Source organism: Chiloscyllium plagiosum, chromosome 1 (assembly GCF_004010195.1).
Source record: "Chiloscyllium plagiosum isolate BGI_BamShark_2017 chromosome 1, ASM401019v2, whole genome shotgun sequence".
Classification (NCBI taxonomy): domain Eukaryota; kingdom Metazoa; phylum Chordata; class Chondrichthyes; order Orectolobiformes; family Hemiscylliidae; genus Chiloscyllium; species Chiloscyllium plagiosum.
This window is the reverse complement of record NC_057710.1, coordinates 30,660,998-30,679,412: the sequence shown is the minus strand read 5'-3', so window position 1 is coordinate 30,679,412 and position 18,415 is coordinate 30,660,998. Positions and strand designations below refer to the sequence as shown.

General features: G+C 39.5%; 1 protein-coding gene across 1 annotated transcript in view; it reads left to right on the top strand.

Annotated features, from left to right (window-relative positions):
• Positions 1 to 18,415, top strand: part of LOC122562013 (lipoxygenase homology domain-containing protein 1-like) — a 222,353-nt gene that overhangs the window by 94,189 nt on the left and 109,749 nt on the right. The window contains exons 11-13 of the mRNA XM_043714444.1: positions 7,299 to 7,379; positions 11,090 to 11,274; positions 15,147 to 15,245. Coding sequence (XP_043570379.1) covers positions 7,299 to 7,379; positions 11,090 to 11,274; positions 15,147 to 15,245 — 365 coding nt within the window. The remainder of the gene's footprint in view (positions 1 to 7,298; positions 7,380 to 11,089; positions 11,275 to 15,146; positions 15,246 to 18,415) is intronic.

Genomic DNA, 18,415 nt, shown 5'->3' with positions numbered 1-18,415 from the left:
AAAATGTTTCTCATCTAATGATTGAAAGCATTTAATACAAGAGTATAATTTAATCATTATAGATCAAAATTAACTTTGAGTGCAGGCAAGTAATTAAGTATGTACCATATTTGTTATTAAAATAAATGAAACCATTATTCCCCTGTTGTAATACTGACCTTAACCTAAATGTATTTATCCATTTCTACAGCACAGAGAAGAGGTATCCACTGACACTTTAGGTTCACATTCAGCAAACAAAGGAGAAAGATACTAAGTTTGACTGCTTAGATGTGTTTGTGTTGGCTTTCAAGAAAATACATGAAATTTTAGACCTGTTTTGCTATGTTTTGTCTTTTGAAGTAATGCAAGGCTGTTAATAGCTGCAGCACTTATCCTGCTCAATATACCCTTGCACTCATTCACATCATGGGCAGCATTTAATGGATGTGAAAGGATCTTTGTCTGCAGGAGTCAGCAGGAGCCTGTATCATGTCTTACAGGGAAGGCCAAATGCATTAAGTACTACTTAGGCATTAACTGGATAATGGTGAGCATTCTATTTGATCTAGGGTCCTATGAGTGGAAGTTCCACCCACTGCCACTCAGAGATCTGGCTCTATTGAACAACAACACTACGGAAAAGGTGATACCTCCTGGCAGCACAACATCTACCCATTGCCCAAGATGGTCTCAGGATCTCAGGCCACAATGGACTAAGGACAGGAGTGGGTTCTTGGGGTGGTTGATATGGCCAAAGAGGTGAGAGGGATCAGCAGCAACAGCAATGAAATGGTTGCCATCAAGTCTTCTCCATCTCAAGGAACAACAATGTCTTTGTCACAGATTGCCTTTGAATGAAGGATGAGCCAACAGGAACACGGTTTGATTTATCATGATCCTTGCACAATAGGTTCCCTCAACCATTATCAGGGGGTTCAAGCCTTCGGGAGGTTGGTCAACAAATCATGTCTGGTTTTCTGGTGACCTCCTCCAGAAGGGTTAGTCTGTGCTCAATGTAGGGGCATAAACTAGGTCTCAACTCATCGATGAGCTTGTCTATTTGTGGTATATTATCTCCTTTAGTTTACTGAAATTGTCTGTTAAAAATTATGGAAATGCTGAGAGGGTCTTGAGGACAGTTTTTATTGGGGACAATTGCATAATTATCCAAAGAAGAATGAGTCAGGCTTGAATCATTCCCCTGGAACAATGCATCCTCCTGTAACTACATCTTTGCTGTTTGGAAGAGCTTTTGTACATTTTTCTTCTTTAGTTTCCTCTTTCTAATCTTTGGTGTTTTCATGCTAGCTGTAGCACATGTTACCAGTCACTTTTAAAAGTGGTTATTATACATGTGTAAGCTGAAGCAATGACTGGCATAAGGTTCATTGTCATAAAATGATGAACATCATTGTGCAGTTTCTGTTGTCACCCCACATCTACATGGGTTCAATTTCCAGCAAAGGGTCACTTGATCAGAACCACTATTTGATGCTGGGTGTTACGTTTACATTTGACAAACCATAGCAAAAAGGATGGAATATCATGTATCTTCAGATGTAACAAGGTCATGTACTAATCCAATGTCCGGTTGGTTCTCAGAGATGTAAGAAAACACATGAGATTCTAGACCTTCTTATCATGAGCTATTAAACAATCAATGGCTTCTTCAATTAACCAGTGATGCCATTCTATTTATTAATATTTTGTTCTTTTTAATCATGCTGTAATTACTTTGTTGTGACCTTCTCAGTACAATGTACCAGAGTGTTCGTACCACGATATATTGTGATAGTGTACAACAGTAAGTAATCATAGCACAGAATTATTTTTCCAAATGCACTGGGCCACTGCCTCCAACCTCTGTGTCCCCATTTCCCAAGGTATTTACCTGGATTCCGGGGCTCTCAGTGCAATCCTGAGTCTTTAGGTTGGTCAGGAATGACCGTAGCCGCTGCTCCCACTGGCATTTCTGAGCAGTGCTGTGCTACCGGCCTGTGGCTGAGGGGTTTGCTACTGGGACCTCTATCACCAGAAAGACCAGATGCCGACAGCATGAGTGCCTGGAAAATGTATAATTACCAGGGGTGTCCCCATGGAACTGTTGGGGTTCAAGCTCAGCTTCCCAATTGGTGCATAAGCCCTATGTTGGCGGGTGAAGTGCCCAGCTCATGAGCATTCCTGTGGAGGAGTTTCTTGAGGCTCTGGCACTGTTCAGTATTTGTCACTTATGGGGAAGGGACACAATTCATTGAATGCTTGTATTCACTATAATGAGGTTCACTACTTTGAATGGGAATCTTCAAACCCCAGAAAGCCTCTGCTTAGCTACTGGATGTAGCTAGAGAGTTTTTTGCAGGGAACAATGTTCTGCAGCAGCCAATGATACTGATCCAAAGCATCAGTTCCTAGGGGATTTCATGAGGAAACACTTGTAACTACGTAGTACCTCTCATTTTAGAATGATTAAGAAAGAAGTCACCCCATGAAATGGGGGTGGGGTCTTCATATCATAGAATCCTTACAGTGTGGAAGCAGGCCATTCGGCTCATCCACACTGATCCTCCAAAGAGCATCCCACCCAGACCCACCCTATCCCCACAACCCTGCATTTCTCATGGCTAATCCACACATCTTTGGATATATAGCGGAAGAAATCATCTTCCTCTTGGCAACGACCAAATGCATATGTTGCTATATTCTTTTCAGGGAGGATTCAGTGACTATAAAACTTGAACAAAAGAGTTTAATTAATCTTGCCTTCATGTTTAATACATTTACTGTGCCACTGTATTAAATTTGAGTACTGAAGACTCAAAATGTTAGTTTTCACTGCCTGGGTAATAATCTGTGGTGTAGCGTATCACATTATTAATCAGGCTTGCTTCCATTTGGCTCAAAGACAACTGGTTATCTGAAAATCTGGATACTGTTAAGACACAATTCATGGCCTAGGTTATGAAAAAAAAGCTTCAATGCTAATTTGCTGTCCAAGCAATTTTTTCTACAAACCCCTACACCCATTGTCATTGAAAACACAAAAAGCCATGATAAGAGGATAGAAAATGATGTATCAACAGATGAGGAGCTAACATTAACTCTTTGTTGCCCTTTTTTTCTCTCAGAATGTCCAGATTTTGGGATTGAGAAAATGCATGAGATTTCAGACGGATTTATCAAGATTTGGCTAAGCTTTGAATGTAGGAAGTTGGAGACTGAGGATGTGCTGGGTTAGCTAAGATCTACCAAAACTGATAAAAACGATGAAATATCATGAATCTTCACTTTCTTCACTTGTTGCTGGCAGCTGATGTTTTAATTTTCTTCAGCAACTTGGAGAAAAAAGAATACATGAAATTTTAGACCCATTTATCATGTGTGCACTTCGGGCTTTCTATAGCACTGATTACTGGATCAATGAAGTACATATCATAATAAATGGGATAGAATATCATGTATCTTTTTTTAAAAGTGTTCAATTGATAAACAACTTGCTCCCTATTCTAAAAATAATAAGTATGTAAATAATCTGTACAGGTAAGTGTTATGAGTAAATTATCTTGCTGGAACCAGGTTTGCAATTTTGATGTTGTTTTCAGTTTAAAGTCACACTTGGATAATAGGGCTAATATTATAGATGTTTGGTCATCTCATAAAACATTGGCACAGTGATAATTATCCTTGTAGTTATAGAAGAAAAAGATGACCACTTGGTTTTGTTATGTAAAGCTACAATGACAATATATATTCACATGATGAATATAAAAAAGCTATATGAATAATAGGACATAGAAACAAAATTGGATAATTATTAAAGAAAGTTCATAGTTCATATGTATTTAAATGTTTCTTGTTAAGTTAACTTAAATTACCTATATTGAGGAAAATAACATGTCAAACAAGTACAGCTTTGAGGTTGCAGCTGAGGCCTTTTTTGGAAGCAATGTAGAAGGAGCTAACCTATGCTTTATCTTACATAGGAGACCTTGGTGCTAGTACTATCATTACACAAAGTGTTTCACAAACCTATCATTTGGTGTCTGTCATAGGGAAAATGTTAGAAGCTATTATTAAAGACAGCATAACAGGGCTTCAAGTACAAGTTAATCAGGCAGCGCCAATAAAATTTTGCACAAAGGAACTTATTGGATGTATTGGACACGTATTGCGATACAGTGAAAAGTATTGTTTGCGTGCTAACCACACAAATCATACCTTACATAAGTACATCAGGGTTTTAGGAGAGAATGCAGAGTATAGTCTTGTGCTGTGGATACAGGGGAATCACTGCATGAATTGTACTGAGGTTTCCAGAAGACATTTGATAAGGTTCCACATCAAAGGTAACTGTGGAAAATGGTGCAGGGGGTAACACATTAGCATGGATTGAAAATGCCCCAGTACTGACCCTGTGGCATACCACTCAAATATTCTGTCAGTTCAATAAAAGACCCATTTATCCCTACTTACTGTTAGGTAGCCAGTCTTTCAGAGGAGTTGAGGCCATTTTCAAGTCTAATAACAGGGTCACAGTAGGAAAAGGTTTGGGAAGCACTGCCTTAAGGGATACCATGGTCACTGAATCAGCTAATCTCTTTGAGAGCTTAAAAACTTTCTGTACTTATACATTTTCTTAATATTTTTTCCTCACCATGTTGACAATTTTCAACTAATGATGTTTGCTACCAATTATCCTTAATGCAGTAACACACATTCCTGGAGGGATCATTTAACTCCAAATTGTATTCAGGATTAAACCCTTTCTATTTCCACATAATGTTTTTGTATACTTGTATAAGCTTCCCTGATTAAAACTGTTAAATTTGCTAACTTTTCCTCTTAATCAAGTCTTGTCAAACTACCAAACAACCTTGTCCATTTATTTTTCTTGTGCTGCCATCAGAATCACAGATGAGGCCGTTCAGCCCTTTGTGTCTGCATCAGCTTTATAATTTCAGCATGTCCATCTAGAACAGTAAACACAGAAAGTATCGAATCAACAGTAACTTCCAGTTTTCTTTTGCGTCTTCAGTAGGGCCATTATCATTCAGTAGCGTTTTTCTTTCAGTGTATAAGACACTGTACTTATCTGTAATAAATTTCACCACCATTTGTTCTGTCTTCTTACAAATATTGTGTAGGTCTATATGCAGTTCTTCAGATTTCATTGCCAATCCATCGCCCCCCAGTTACTGTCAATGACCCCCAATGTTTCTTCCCATCATCCCCCTTCAATTTAGCGTTTACAATTAAGAATAGCCAAAAAAAGGACATTAATTTACACGATTTTTGTCCAGATCCAGAAGGTCAGTATCCAGTGAAGGTTCTTTTGCGTAGGAGTTTTTATTCAGGTGGGTGAAATTGAATGAAGTTGCAGAAGTCCTTTTAAGGGATCAAGGCCCAGCAAGATACTGTTGGAATGCAGACTTTGTTCACTTTACAGAACTGGATTTTGAAGAAGATTTAGCCTGTAGGCAGGCTTAGCCAAGCTTAGACTCTGGTTGTGGAATTAACACTCAGATTCTTAAATGTTCCTAAAAGGAGAAAGTTTGTTAGAGACAAAAAAAACTGCAGATGCTGGAATCCAAGGTAGACAAGCAGGAGGCTGGAAGAACAAGCTAGCCAGCCAGCATCAGGAAATGGAGAAGTTGACGTTTTCGGTGTATCCCTGTCTTCCTACCTGGTCTGAGAGTTGAAGTTAATAGCTATCTATTCCTGTAACATTTCATTGCCGACAATGGCCCAATCAGCACCCACTTCTCATGCTGCATAAATTGGTTTCTGTTTGTACAAGTAAATTTCCTGTCTGTCTCTGTATCAATGTTTAACTTCGTGCTGCAAAGCAATTAGTTAGATTTTTACTAAGTAAGATGGCAACAGTACACTGGATATTTTTAACCTTACTGGGGCCAGGGTTCAGAAATTATTATTAAGGTTTTTTCAAAGATCAGAGGAGTTTTGATAATGTGATCATTAACCAGTTTCAGTTTACCATTTGCTTTACATATCTCTGACTAGGGATTCAATATTCACTGTAGGAATAAATAGAATTATTAGCAACTCTTCAAGCATAACAAGGTTAGCCCTCTATGGCTCTGGTCCAAATCCATTGCTTGTTGTGTTAGACCATTAGTACCACTTTGGGCATAATCATTTTCAATAACTCTCTTTTGTTCTCAATCCTTAATGGGCTGATGCAATCTCTATCGTAGTTTGACTTCAGTATCCACACAGTGAAGGGTGTATGAGATTCCTGGTGGATGGTGGTTTTAGCTTTGTCCTTTATACTGATAGGATGTCTTCTAGAATTGCAACATACTTCCAAACGTCATATGACTGAAAACAGCCATATTTGGCCCAGCAAAGTCCATTTTGAAATAAACAAGGAAGTATAGCTTTTAAAATAATTTAAGATCTCACTTCAGGTCTTGTGATCATGACGTCCAGCATTGTTAAATGGAACACTCCATTCAGTGTCTTTCCACATTGCAACATCATTTCCCTCACTAACTTCCCAGCTTTCTTTTAGTCCATTAGCTACTGTTTTTACCTGGAATATGCATTTCTCTAGTATGATGGTGTTCAATTTGGAATGTTACAGAGTTTTGGCAGTCCAGGTGGATTATCCTTTAAAGCTTTCCACCAGCCCTTTTAAAAGTATTTATTTGCTCAGAAATAGCAAAGAGGAAATTAACCTTTTAAAAAATGAGCATGGTGCAGAAACCTACCATGTAATATGAAACCGAATGAAGGTTGTTAATTGGGATGCTAGAAGATAATTCTCAGAAAAGGTACATAGCTCAGAAATTATTGTTGATGACATTGGCACATGAATGCTTAATGCCTTCATGTAACATTACTCCACCTCTTAATTTTTAAAAAAGTATAAACCTAAGGAATATCATGCAAACACATTCAGTTTCATCAACTCATATTAGCAGCAGCCATTTTTGCAGTATCATTGGTTATCAACTTTAATTTTAATTAATTTTGAGATCCTAAGTTTGAAAAGGTCTGCAAGCTCTTGAATGGTCCAACCCAAGATTAAAAGGATAAATATTATTTTTTTACATTGTATTTAACATCTAAAAGAATTACTTTAGTTATTTTGACAAATACCTTTATAAGCTTTGTTTTAGTGAATGCAGTATTTTTGGAGGTAACATAGAATACAGCCAAGAATTGCATCCACATTTGATTTTTTAAAAATGCATGTCTTCTCAAGTTTGCCTGCTGGTTCCAACAAACTGATATCAAATTAGACTTTAGTTACATAATTTTCTGTTGAAACATTTTACATAATGTGTGCATTGCAGAAGTAGAACTGCCTTTGAGAAAAACAAAACCGATGTTTTCCGGATCAAGACCAACAATGTGGGGCCAATAAAGAAAATAAGGTATTCTTATATCTCCCCTTATTATTTTCTATTCATTTTTCCTTCTTGCAAAACATTTGTTCTCCAGAAGATATTGACCTGCTGCTGAATGTGCTAGCACCAGTCAATCTGTAATCTTTTCCCTGTGAGACCATTATTGTTGTGTAGGACTTATTAGTGAGCATTAATAGACTACTCGATCGTAAGGCTATTTACAGGTAATTTAATCTCGGCAATATGCTCACACACATGGTCACCAATACAAACGGGAACCAGGGCTAATTTGCCTCGATAAATTCAGGAGGGGTGTGGTTAGTAGTAACCACAACAACTAACCTAGCACAATTCTAGTCTGTCTGGCATACTATTTCAGAAGTATAATCTTTTAAGTTTCTTTATCAGTTAAGAAACTGAAGGCACTGTCTGAATGAATGAATGATTTATTTATTGTCACATATAACTTGGAGATACAATCAAAAGTGTTTTATCACCACAATCTGGCATGGTTTTGAGGTAAAATAAGGATAAAAATCAATTACTTAAATAAGAGTTCGTCTTTTGTCAAATTGGGGTCTCGAGCATGACTTGAGGGCTTCTGCAAGGTGTTCCGATCCTCAAGGAGTCCCGCTCTAGGAATTACATAAATTCCCCAGGAGACCCTGGCCTTACTGCTGGAGCTATCTTGCCAACACTACTAAGAGTCAAGGCTCCGACCTACAGTTGCCAAGTGTTCTTGCTCCAGGCATTGCAACCAGTGAGTCCAGGCTCTGGGCCTACCACCCAGGAGTCCTTGCTCTAGCCACTATCAAGAGACCAGGCTCCAGGCCTATCTCCACCAGGAGTCCCTGCTCTGGGCACCGCCTTCACCAAGAGGGTCTGTTATAACATTACAAAATGTCTAATGTTAAATCCCTGGTCTGTGCTTGGTTATTTGTCACTAGTCAGGATAGCAAGTCCCATGTTAAATATGGACATTATGTCCCTTGATTAGGAAAGGAAAAGTGCATAAATTGTTCCCATTCCTGTTTGCAATTTCCTGGCAAGTGTCTTTTGTGTGGATACCAAGTGAGAGGAATAATCATTGCATTAAATTGTTCTGTAGAGAAAAGTGCCAATGAAAGAGTGAATTAAAATGGAAGGGAAGCCATTTTCCATACAATGAAGCACTTTGAAGCATAATCCCTGCAATAATGTGGCAGCCAATTTGCATCCTGCAAACTCTGACAAACAAAATCAAATAATTAGATAATCTGTTTCAGCTGGTGTTGGCTGAGGGATAAATGACAACAAGAAGCTAAGATTTCCGTGCTCCTCTTGAAAAAGTGCTGAGTTATCATTTACATTGATTTGAAAGGCAAAAAATAGCCCCTTTTAGTTCACGGCATTCCTGCAGTACTACATTCCAGGGTGATGGGGTTGTTTTACAAAGAAAGTTTGAGCAGTTTGGGCCTGTAGCCATTAGATTTCAGAAGAATTTACACTTGCTTTCATCAGGCGAGGCATGGATTACAAGACCAATGAAATTATGCTGAAACTGTGGTTAGGCCACAGCTGGAATATTGTGTGCAGTTCTGGTCACCAAACTACAGGAAGGCTGTGATTGCACTGGAGAGGGTACAAAGGAGATTGACGAAGATGTTGCCTGGGATGGAGCATTTCAGCAATGAAGAGAGGCTGGATAAGCTCATTGGAGCAGAGAAGGTTGAAGGGGGAGCCTGATGGAAGCATTTGAGATTATGAGAAAGATGGACAGCATGAATAGAAAGCAGCTGTTCCCTGTAGTCGAAGGATCAATAACAAAGGGATATATTTTAAAGTGAAAGCAGGAGGTTTAGAAGGCATTTAAGAGAAGAAAAGGTTAGGGGGGGACTGGAAAGCACAATTTGGGAGGGTAATTGATGGCAGAGAGGCATGGGGTTTAAACCTCACAACCTCGAAAATTTATTCAGATAAGTTCTTGAAGTATCATAATGTTCACGGCTGTGAGGCTTAGTGCTGGAAACTGGGACTAGTGTAAACAAAAGAATGTTTTTGGCAGTACAGACTTGATGGGCTGAAGGACCTCTTCTGTACTTTTTGATTCTATGAATCCGAGAGAGATGATCTTATTGAAATATGTGATTCTGAGGAGATTTGACAAGATAGATGCTAACAGGATGGTTCCACTGTTTGGGAAATCTAAAACTAGTGTACACAGTTTCACAATAATGGGTCTCTCATAGAATCCCTTCAGTGTGGAAGCAGGTAATTCAGTCCATACCCATGCCTATTTTCCAGGGCTAACCCACTTAGCCTGCACACCCCGGGACAATTTAGCATGGCCAATCCACCTAACCTGCACAACTTTGGACTATAGGAGCAAACCACACTGTCACAGGGAGAACGTGCAAACTCTTCACAGACATTTCCTGAGGCTGGGGTTGAACATGGGTCCCTGGCGCTGTGAGGTAGCAGTGCTAATCACTGAGTCACCATGCCGCTGTTAAGGTGAAGATGAAAAGGAATTTCTTCTTACGCGTTAGTGTTGTTGATGTTTAGAATTCTCCTCACCCACTGTTGGTGAGCACTGGAGGCTTGTTAATTGAATATATTTAAGGCTGAGTTAAGACTTCTTTGATTTATAAAGGAGTCAAGTGTTAAGGGGACAAGTACAAAAGTGGACTTAAGGCCACAATCAGACCAGCCATGATATCATTAATTAAGCAGGTATTTTCTTTTATTCACATGTAAGATGCCGACATCAATAACTGGCCAGCATTTATTATCCATCCCAAACTTCCCTTGAACTACTTCAGAGGGCATTTGAGAGGGCAGTTGAGAGTAAACCACATTGCTGTTGATCTGGAGTCACATGTAGGCCAGACCAGTTGAGGATGGCAGATTTCCTTCCCTGGAGGATGTTCCCTAGTGAACCAGATGAGTTTTTCCTAACAATTGACAATGGTTTCATGGTCATCAGTAGAATCTTAATTCCAGATTCTTTTTTAATTGAATTCAAATTCCACCATCTGCCATGGCAGGATTCAAACCTGGGCCCTCAGAACTTTAGCTGAGTTTCTGGATTAATAGTCGAGGGATAGTACAACTAGGCTATTGCCTCCCCAAAGAAGGTGACCAATAGCCTATATCTACCTCTATTTTCTATATTCTTACATGAAGACACTGGAGTGGGACTTGAATTGTTAGATTTCTGGTTACTAATGAAAACAAGGAGATATGTGGATAATAGGAAAAATGGCTTAGCGATAGATGATCAGCTATCTTCAGGTTGAATGGTGGAACAGGTTTGAAGGGACAAATGGCCTAGACCTGCTCCTTTCTCAGTTTCTTTGTTGAATTACTCCCTGTACGAGATCCTAGTCCATGGGATTTGGTCTTTCGCCTGAGTATCTCAGTACAGGTAGTAAGAATTTGTGTATGGTTCCTAGCCTGAAAGCTAATCAGGAATTCTAGTTGGATGAGCACAAATGTGGAGGTCAGCTGAAGATACAATCAGGAAAAATTTCAGGAGGTAAGGAACGTTTATGGGATTGGAGCCCAGCAAGAAACCAATGATAAGACCATAAGAGAGAGGTGCAGAATTGGGAAAGTGAATTGGCAGAGAAAGTTTGTAGAAAAAAATTGGTACCAACCTAAATGTATCTATGTAGTCTGTCATTAGCGATCATTTCCTCTAGTTTTTCTTACTCAACAACCTGTATGCTGTGCTTTCCCCCTTTACCACGTATTAGGATCGAACACGACAACACAGGAATGAGTGCCAGTTGGTTCTTGGATCGGGTTGTGATCACCGATATGAACCGTCCCCACCTCCGTTTTTATTTCCCTTGTAACCAATGGCTTAGTAAAGAGGAAGGAGATGGACTCTACGTGCGGGACCTACTAGGAAGTTTGAACCCAATGGATGTACCCAAATGTAAGCCACGTCCCTTTTTTGCTACTACACTAGATCTCAAGAAAGGGGCAACATGTAAATCTGTTCAGCATGTCCCCTCTGCTGACACTCTGGTATAGCGCTGATTGTACTTCTCACTTAAAGTCTCCCAAGGAAAGATTCTCCAAGGGTTGATCAATCTCCAAAATGCAATTAGGCAACATTACCTTACCTACAGTATTTTTGACCTTGTTAATGGCTTTTACAATGACACCAGTTCAGCAATCAACTATCATTCACTGTTTTGTATTTGCCTTCTAACTGTCTGTTAGGCTAATGAGCAAAAGATAAATGAGTGCACATTACCAGCAGGATAAAATATACAATAATATTGTGTATGTAGTTTTATGTCCAGCCCATAACTTACAGGATGTCCGCTCCCCATTTATAACAAACACATAACAATTTCCTGCATCTATTCCATATGAAAGTTGACAAACTAATTTCCTTGCTTTAGAAATGCTGTATATACGTATGTAAAAGGTTGATCTTGTGTAAAGACTGACCCCATGATTGTAGATATTTAATTTTCATATATCATATGCAAAAGTCAACCCTAGTTTTTCAGGGAGAAATCCCAAATAATTCAGAACTAAAGTAAACCTGGAGATGTGAAAATGGGCTTTCACATCATATAAATGCTAATAAAAAATTAGTATTTTAAAGGTTAAGTTTTGTTTATACCTATTAAAACTACTAAAGTGATCAGATTATGAATAAAGATCAACTTGAATCCTTTACTGTTGTTGATTTCATTTTGCTCCATTACAACAATCTTTTCTTGAATTTCACTTGGACCCAAAACAAGCTGACAAATCAACCTCTCAAAAAAATTACTCATTCAAGAATTGATGCTATGACGTTTGGCCTTAAAAAATGTCAGAAAACCAGTCTAAGAAACTTGATTTTTGCACAGATGTATACAATATTTCTTACACCAATACAAGAACAGTTCTCTGAAATTAGCTGCATTTCTTCAAAAGATCAAAACTTGTACTTCTATATCATTGTATTAGGGTGTTCCAAAATATTGTGCAACTGGCAGATTACTTTTGGAATGAACTCACTGTTATTTTGTTGATGAACAGTTGCAGTCAATTTGTGTGTGAAGTCTCATATAGAGCAAATGAATGAATGACCAGGTAGAAACAAAGTGCGGGAACAAGGTGAAGGCTAGTAGGAAGCCAGCAGTGAGAAACTCACCTGACTCCCCAAAGCCTGTGCACCATCTACAAGGCACAGTTCAGGAGTGTGATGGAATACTCCCCACTTGTCCAGATGAGTGCAGTTCCAATAACACTCAAAACGCTTGACACCATCCAGGACAGAGCAGTCCACTTGATTGATACCACGTCTACAAACCTCCATCACCGATGTTCAGTAGCAACAATAAATATAGTCCACAAGATGTGCTGCAGAAATTCGCCAAAGATCTTTAGACAGCACCTTCCAAACCCACAACAAAGGCAGCAGTTTATGGGCACACTCCATATGCTAATTTGTTTCCAAGTCATTCACCATCCTGACTTGGAAATATATCGCTGTTCCTTCAGTGTCACTGGGTCAAAATCCTGGAATTCCCTCCCTAATGACATTGTGGGTCTATCTCAGCACATGAGCTACAGTGGTTCATGAAGGCGGCTCACCACCACCTTCTCCACAGAATTAGGGATGGGGGATAAATGCCAGCCAGCAACACTAGTGTCCCATGCATTTAAAATAAAGCTGCTTTCTCTGGCCATCACAGCTTTTGCTGAGTTTAATTGTCATTGTAATAGTCACTTGTCTTCAGATATATTCCAGAAATGGATCTACACAATATACTCAGAGATTTTATTGTGCACCTCCCATGCAGGTGGGACTTGAACCCAGGCATCTGGCTTAGAGGTTGGCACTCTGCCACTTTGTCATAAGAGCCCCTGTTTCTATATCCATGCTAATGTTTTTAGAGTTGTTGAATTATTATGGTGGGAGTGACTATAAGAAATAGGAAGGGGAGTAGCTTTTCAGCCCCTTGAGCCTTCTCCACCATCCAGTGGATCATGGCTGATCAAAAATCCATCTCAGCCTTAAACATACATAAGGACTCTGACCCTATAGTTATCTGTGGCAATGACTTTCAATCCTCTGAGAGAAAAAATTCCTCCTCATCTCAGTCTTAAAGTGATGCCCCTTTATTCTGAGACTATGCACTGTGGGCCTAGACTCTCCCATGAGGGGAAACATCCTCTCAGCACTTACCCCGTCATGCCCCTTAAGAATCTTATATGTATCAATGAGATTGCCTCTCATTCTTCTCAGCTCCAGTGAGTAGAGGCCCAATTCATTTTGCCTTTGCTCATTAGGCAACCCCTCCTTAAAAGCGATCATCCTAGTGAACAGGAGTAACTCTGATGAGGAAGGGTCACTCGTCCTGAAACGTTGACTCTGATTTCTTTCCACAGATGCTGCCAGGACTGCTGAGCTTCTCCAGCAATTTCTGTTTTTGTTTCTGATTCACAGCATCCACAGTTCTTTCAGTTTTTATCATCCTAGTGAACTGCCTCCAATGATATAATTATAACCTTAAATGTTGTGAAACTTGAAAGGGTTCAGAAAAGATTTACAAGGGTGTTCCCAAGCTTGGACAGTTTGTGCTATAGGGAGAGGCTAAATAGGCTGGGGCTATTTTTCCTGGAGCGTCGAAGGCTGAGGGGTGACCTTTATAGAGTTTATAAAATCATGAGGGGCATGGATAGGGTAAATAGACAAGGTCTTTTTCCTAGGGTAGGGGTGTCAAAAACTAAAGGGCTCAGGTAAGAGGGAAAGATATAAAAGGGACCTAAGGGGTAGCTTTTTTCACGCAGAGGGCAGTGCGTGTATGGAATGTGCTGCCAGAGGAAGTGGTGAAGGCTGGTACAATTACAACATTTAAAAGGCATCTGGATGGGTATATGAATAGAAAGGGTTTAGTGGGAAATGAGCCAAATGCTGGCAAATGGGACTAGATTTGTACCGGATATCTGGTTAGCATGGACAAATTGGACCGAAGCATCTGTTTCCGTACTGTATATCTCTATGACTCTATGTCTCTAAATGGAATTGCCATGAGCTTAGCAATTACAACAATGGGTCAGTAGGCTTTGAGAATTCACCCTGAATTGTGACAAATCATTTTTTAGTATTCATTGTTCAGGTAAGTCTTATCAACTTGAATAGATTTAAGAGAACACTGAAGCTGACACAAAAACAGAAATTGCTGGAGAAACTGAACAGGTCTGGCAACATCTGTGGCAAGAAAACAGAGTTAACATTTTGAATCCAGTGACCCTTGTTCAGAACATTGAGGTTTTGATCTCACACTTGAAATAGCACGTTGAAAACTATCATCTGCTGGAGTTCCTCGAGAATGATTGAATTTAAGGGAAGACATATATAAATTTCATAGTAAAGGAATAGAGATGGGAAAATAAAGAAGATAAGGGAGGGAGAAATAAAAAGATAAGAAAATATGCATTCTTACAACTTGGGTATCCCAGTGACTAATACAGGTCAGCATTTTCAATCATGTTTATTACAGTATAAGCAGATTATTTTATGAATTAATTCAGATACATGGCATACATTAGGATTTACCAATAACACTCTGTATACATTTAGAATGCCTTTAAAAGACACTAATAAAGATATTGTTTTACTGTACGTCAAATGGTGAATGCATGCAACATCTGCCATCAGATGTACAACTAATTTTTGTAACATGCAGAATTAATTAGCTAGTTATTTAATTACTAATAATGTTCATGTTGCATTGACTTCCGAGGTGCTTGTTGAACATGGGTGACTGTTAAAATCCTCTCCATTTTGTTCCCTAGTAAACAAGTACATCGTGAGTGTGTTTACAGGTGATGTCAAAGGCAGTGGCACTGATGCTGATGTCTTCATCAATATTTTTGGTGAACATGGAGACACAGGTAATTGGTTTTGCCTTTTCTACCATGACGTTTTTCAGTAACAGGTGAAAAGGGACTGGAATACCTGTACCCTCTACATCTGCCCAGCTCAAACATAGATGTTTGACCTGATGTTGGCATTAGAGAGGATGAATTTTATTTGCTGATGAAGCAAACATTAGACCAAGGTAATGCTGCAGAAACTTGGGGTCAAATTCCACTATAGCAGCTGGATGCATTTAATTAAACTAATTTATAAATTTGCAATAAATCGTTTATATTAGTAAGGATTTTAAAAGTACGGGATTGTTAGAAAATCATCTGGTTCATTGGTACACTTCAGGAGAAGAAATTTGCCATCCTGTCTGACCTACATGTGACTTCAGATTCACAACAATGTGGTTGACTGGTAATTGCCCTGTAAAATGGCCTGGCAATCCATTCAGTTGTATCAAACCATTGTTGAAAGTGCTGTGCTAATACTGACACCCTGCATACTGAAATGGTTCACAGAGTGCTGTTTAAATAGATGTCTTTTTGAAAGCAGGATTGGTAATGATCTGAGAAAAGGCCACTTCTCTGCTTTATTTGTTTTGTGAATCTTTACAGGGGAATTGATGTATTAATAAACTCAGTATGTAGCCATGCTCAGGAGACAATATGAAAAATCATACACAGGCTGTGAGGAGATTTCTGAGTTCTCACAAATTTTGCTACCAATTTAAGCAACATGCTTAAGTTCTCAAGCCTGCTCCATCATTCAATAGGATAATGGCTGAGCCGAGATTCCTTGTGACCACTTGCTTGCCCTTTCCCCATAACTCTTGATTCCCCAGTTGATCAAGAATCCATCTATCTCAGCCTTAAACATATACAATGACGTATACCCTCACAGCTATCTGTGGCAAGGAATCCCAAGGGCACACAAACCTCTGAGAGAAGAAATGGCTCGTCATCTGAGTCTTAAATTGGCAACCCTTTATCCTAAGGTTATGCCCTCTCAATATTTACCCTGTCAAGCCACCTAAGATTTCTACGTGTTTCAAAGAGATCGCCTTTTATTCTTCTAAACTCAAGTGAGTAGAGCTCAACATTCATAAGACAATCCCACTGGGGGAGGGGTGTGTGGGGAGTTGTGGGGGAGTGGGGGGTGGGTTCATCCTACTGATCCTTCTCTAAACTGCCTTCATTGAAATAATATTATTCCTTAAATAAGGAGACCAAAACTGCTCACATTACTCCAGGTGTGGTCTCACCAGCACCATGTACAGTTGCAGTAAGATTTCCCTATCCTTATACTCCAACCCCTTGAATAAAGGGCCAACATTCCATTAACCTTCCTGACTACCTGCTGCCCCTGTGTGCTAGCTTTCTGTGTTTCATGCACAAGTGCGGCCAAGTCCCAATGTGTTGCAGCTTTCTGCAGTTTCTGTCCATTTAAGTAATAGTGTTCCCCTTCCAAAATGAACAACTTTGCATTTTCCCACATTATACTCCATTTACCAACATTTTGCCCAATTACGTAACCTATCAATATCTCGTAAACTGTTTGTATCCCTCTCAAATCTACCTTTCCACCAATTTTTGTGTTATCTGCAAATTTTGTTCCAGTGCATTCACTTCTTCTTGCCAAGTCGTTAACATATATTGTAAACAGTTATGGTCCCAGCACTGTTTCACATGGAATCCCACTTGTCATGGGCCACCAAAATGAAAAAGAACCCCTTATCCCTACTTGTTATTTCCTGCCCATGAGCCAATTCTCTATCAAGCACTTTATGACGTCCAACATCATATGACTTTACATTTTGTGAGGCACTTTGCTGAACACCTTCTGGAATTCCAAATACAATAAACTACTGGTTCCCTTCTATTTACTCTGGTTGAGACTTACTTGAAAAGCTTTAATAAGTTAGTCAGACACAATTTCCTTTTCCTTAAGCCATGCTGACTCACCTTGATTAGATTGTGATTTTCCAAATAGAGTTGTAGATGTGTACATATGGAAACTGATCCTTTGGTCCAACTCATCCATGCTGGCCAGCTAAATTAATCTAGTCCCATTCGGCAGCATTTGGCCCATATCCCTCTAAACTCTTCCTATTCATCTACCCATTAGATGCTTTTTAAGTGTTGTAATTGTACCAGACTCCACCATTTCCTCTAGCAACTCATTCCATATATGGACCACCCTCCGAATAAAAACAATGCCCCTTAGGTCCCTTTTAAATCTTTCCCGTCTCACTTTAAACAATGCCCTCTAGTTTTGTACTCTTCTATCCTGTGGAAAATCCCTTGTCTATTTATCCTATCCATGCCCCTCATGATTTTATAAATGTCTATAAGGTCATCTTTCAGCCACAGAATATAGCCTAAGCCTATTCAGCCTCTCCCTATAGCTCAAACCTTCCAACACTGACAACATCCTTATGAATATTTTCTGAACCCTTTCAAGTTTCACCACATCTTTCCTATACCAGGGAGACCCAGAATTGAATGCAATATTCCAAAAGTGGCCTAACCAATGTCGTGTGCAGCCGCAACATGACCGCAACTACCATACTCAATGCTCTGTCCAATAAAGGCAAGCATATCAAATGCTTTCTTCACTATCCTGTCTACCTGGGCCTCCACTTTCACTGTGAACGTGCACTCTTTGTTCAGCAACATTCCTCAGATGCATTTACTATCTGTGTAGCTCCATTTTTAGGACCCCAGGATGCAAGCCATTGGGTCCAAGGGATTTACCTGCCTTTAGCCTCATTAGGTTGTAAAATACAACTTCTTTACTGATGGTGATGGTACTTAAATATAGAATATAGAACATAGAAAAATACAGTGCAGTACAGGCCCTTTGGCCCTCAATGTTGCGCCGATCCAAGCCCACCTAACCTACACTAGCCCACTATCCTCCATATGCCTATCCAATGCCCGTTTAAATGCCCATAAAGAGGGAGAGTCCACCACTGCTACTGGCAGGGCATTCCATGAACTCACGACTCGCTGAGTAAAGAATCTACCCCTAACATCTGTCCTGTACCTACCACCCCTTAATTTAAAGCTATGCCCCCTCATAATAGCTGACTCCATACGTGGAAAAAGGTTCTCACGGTCAACCCTATCTAAACCCCTAATCATCTTGTACACCTCTATCAAGTCACCCCTAAACCTTCTTTTCCCCAATGAAAACA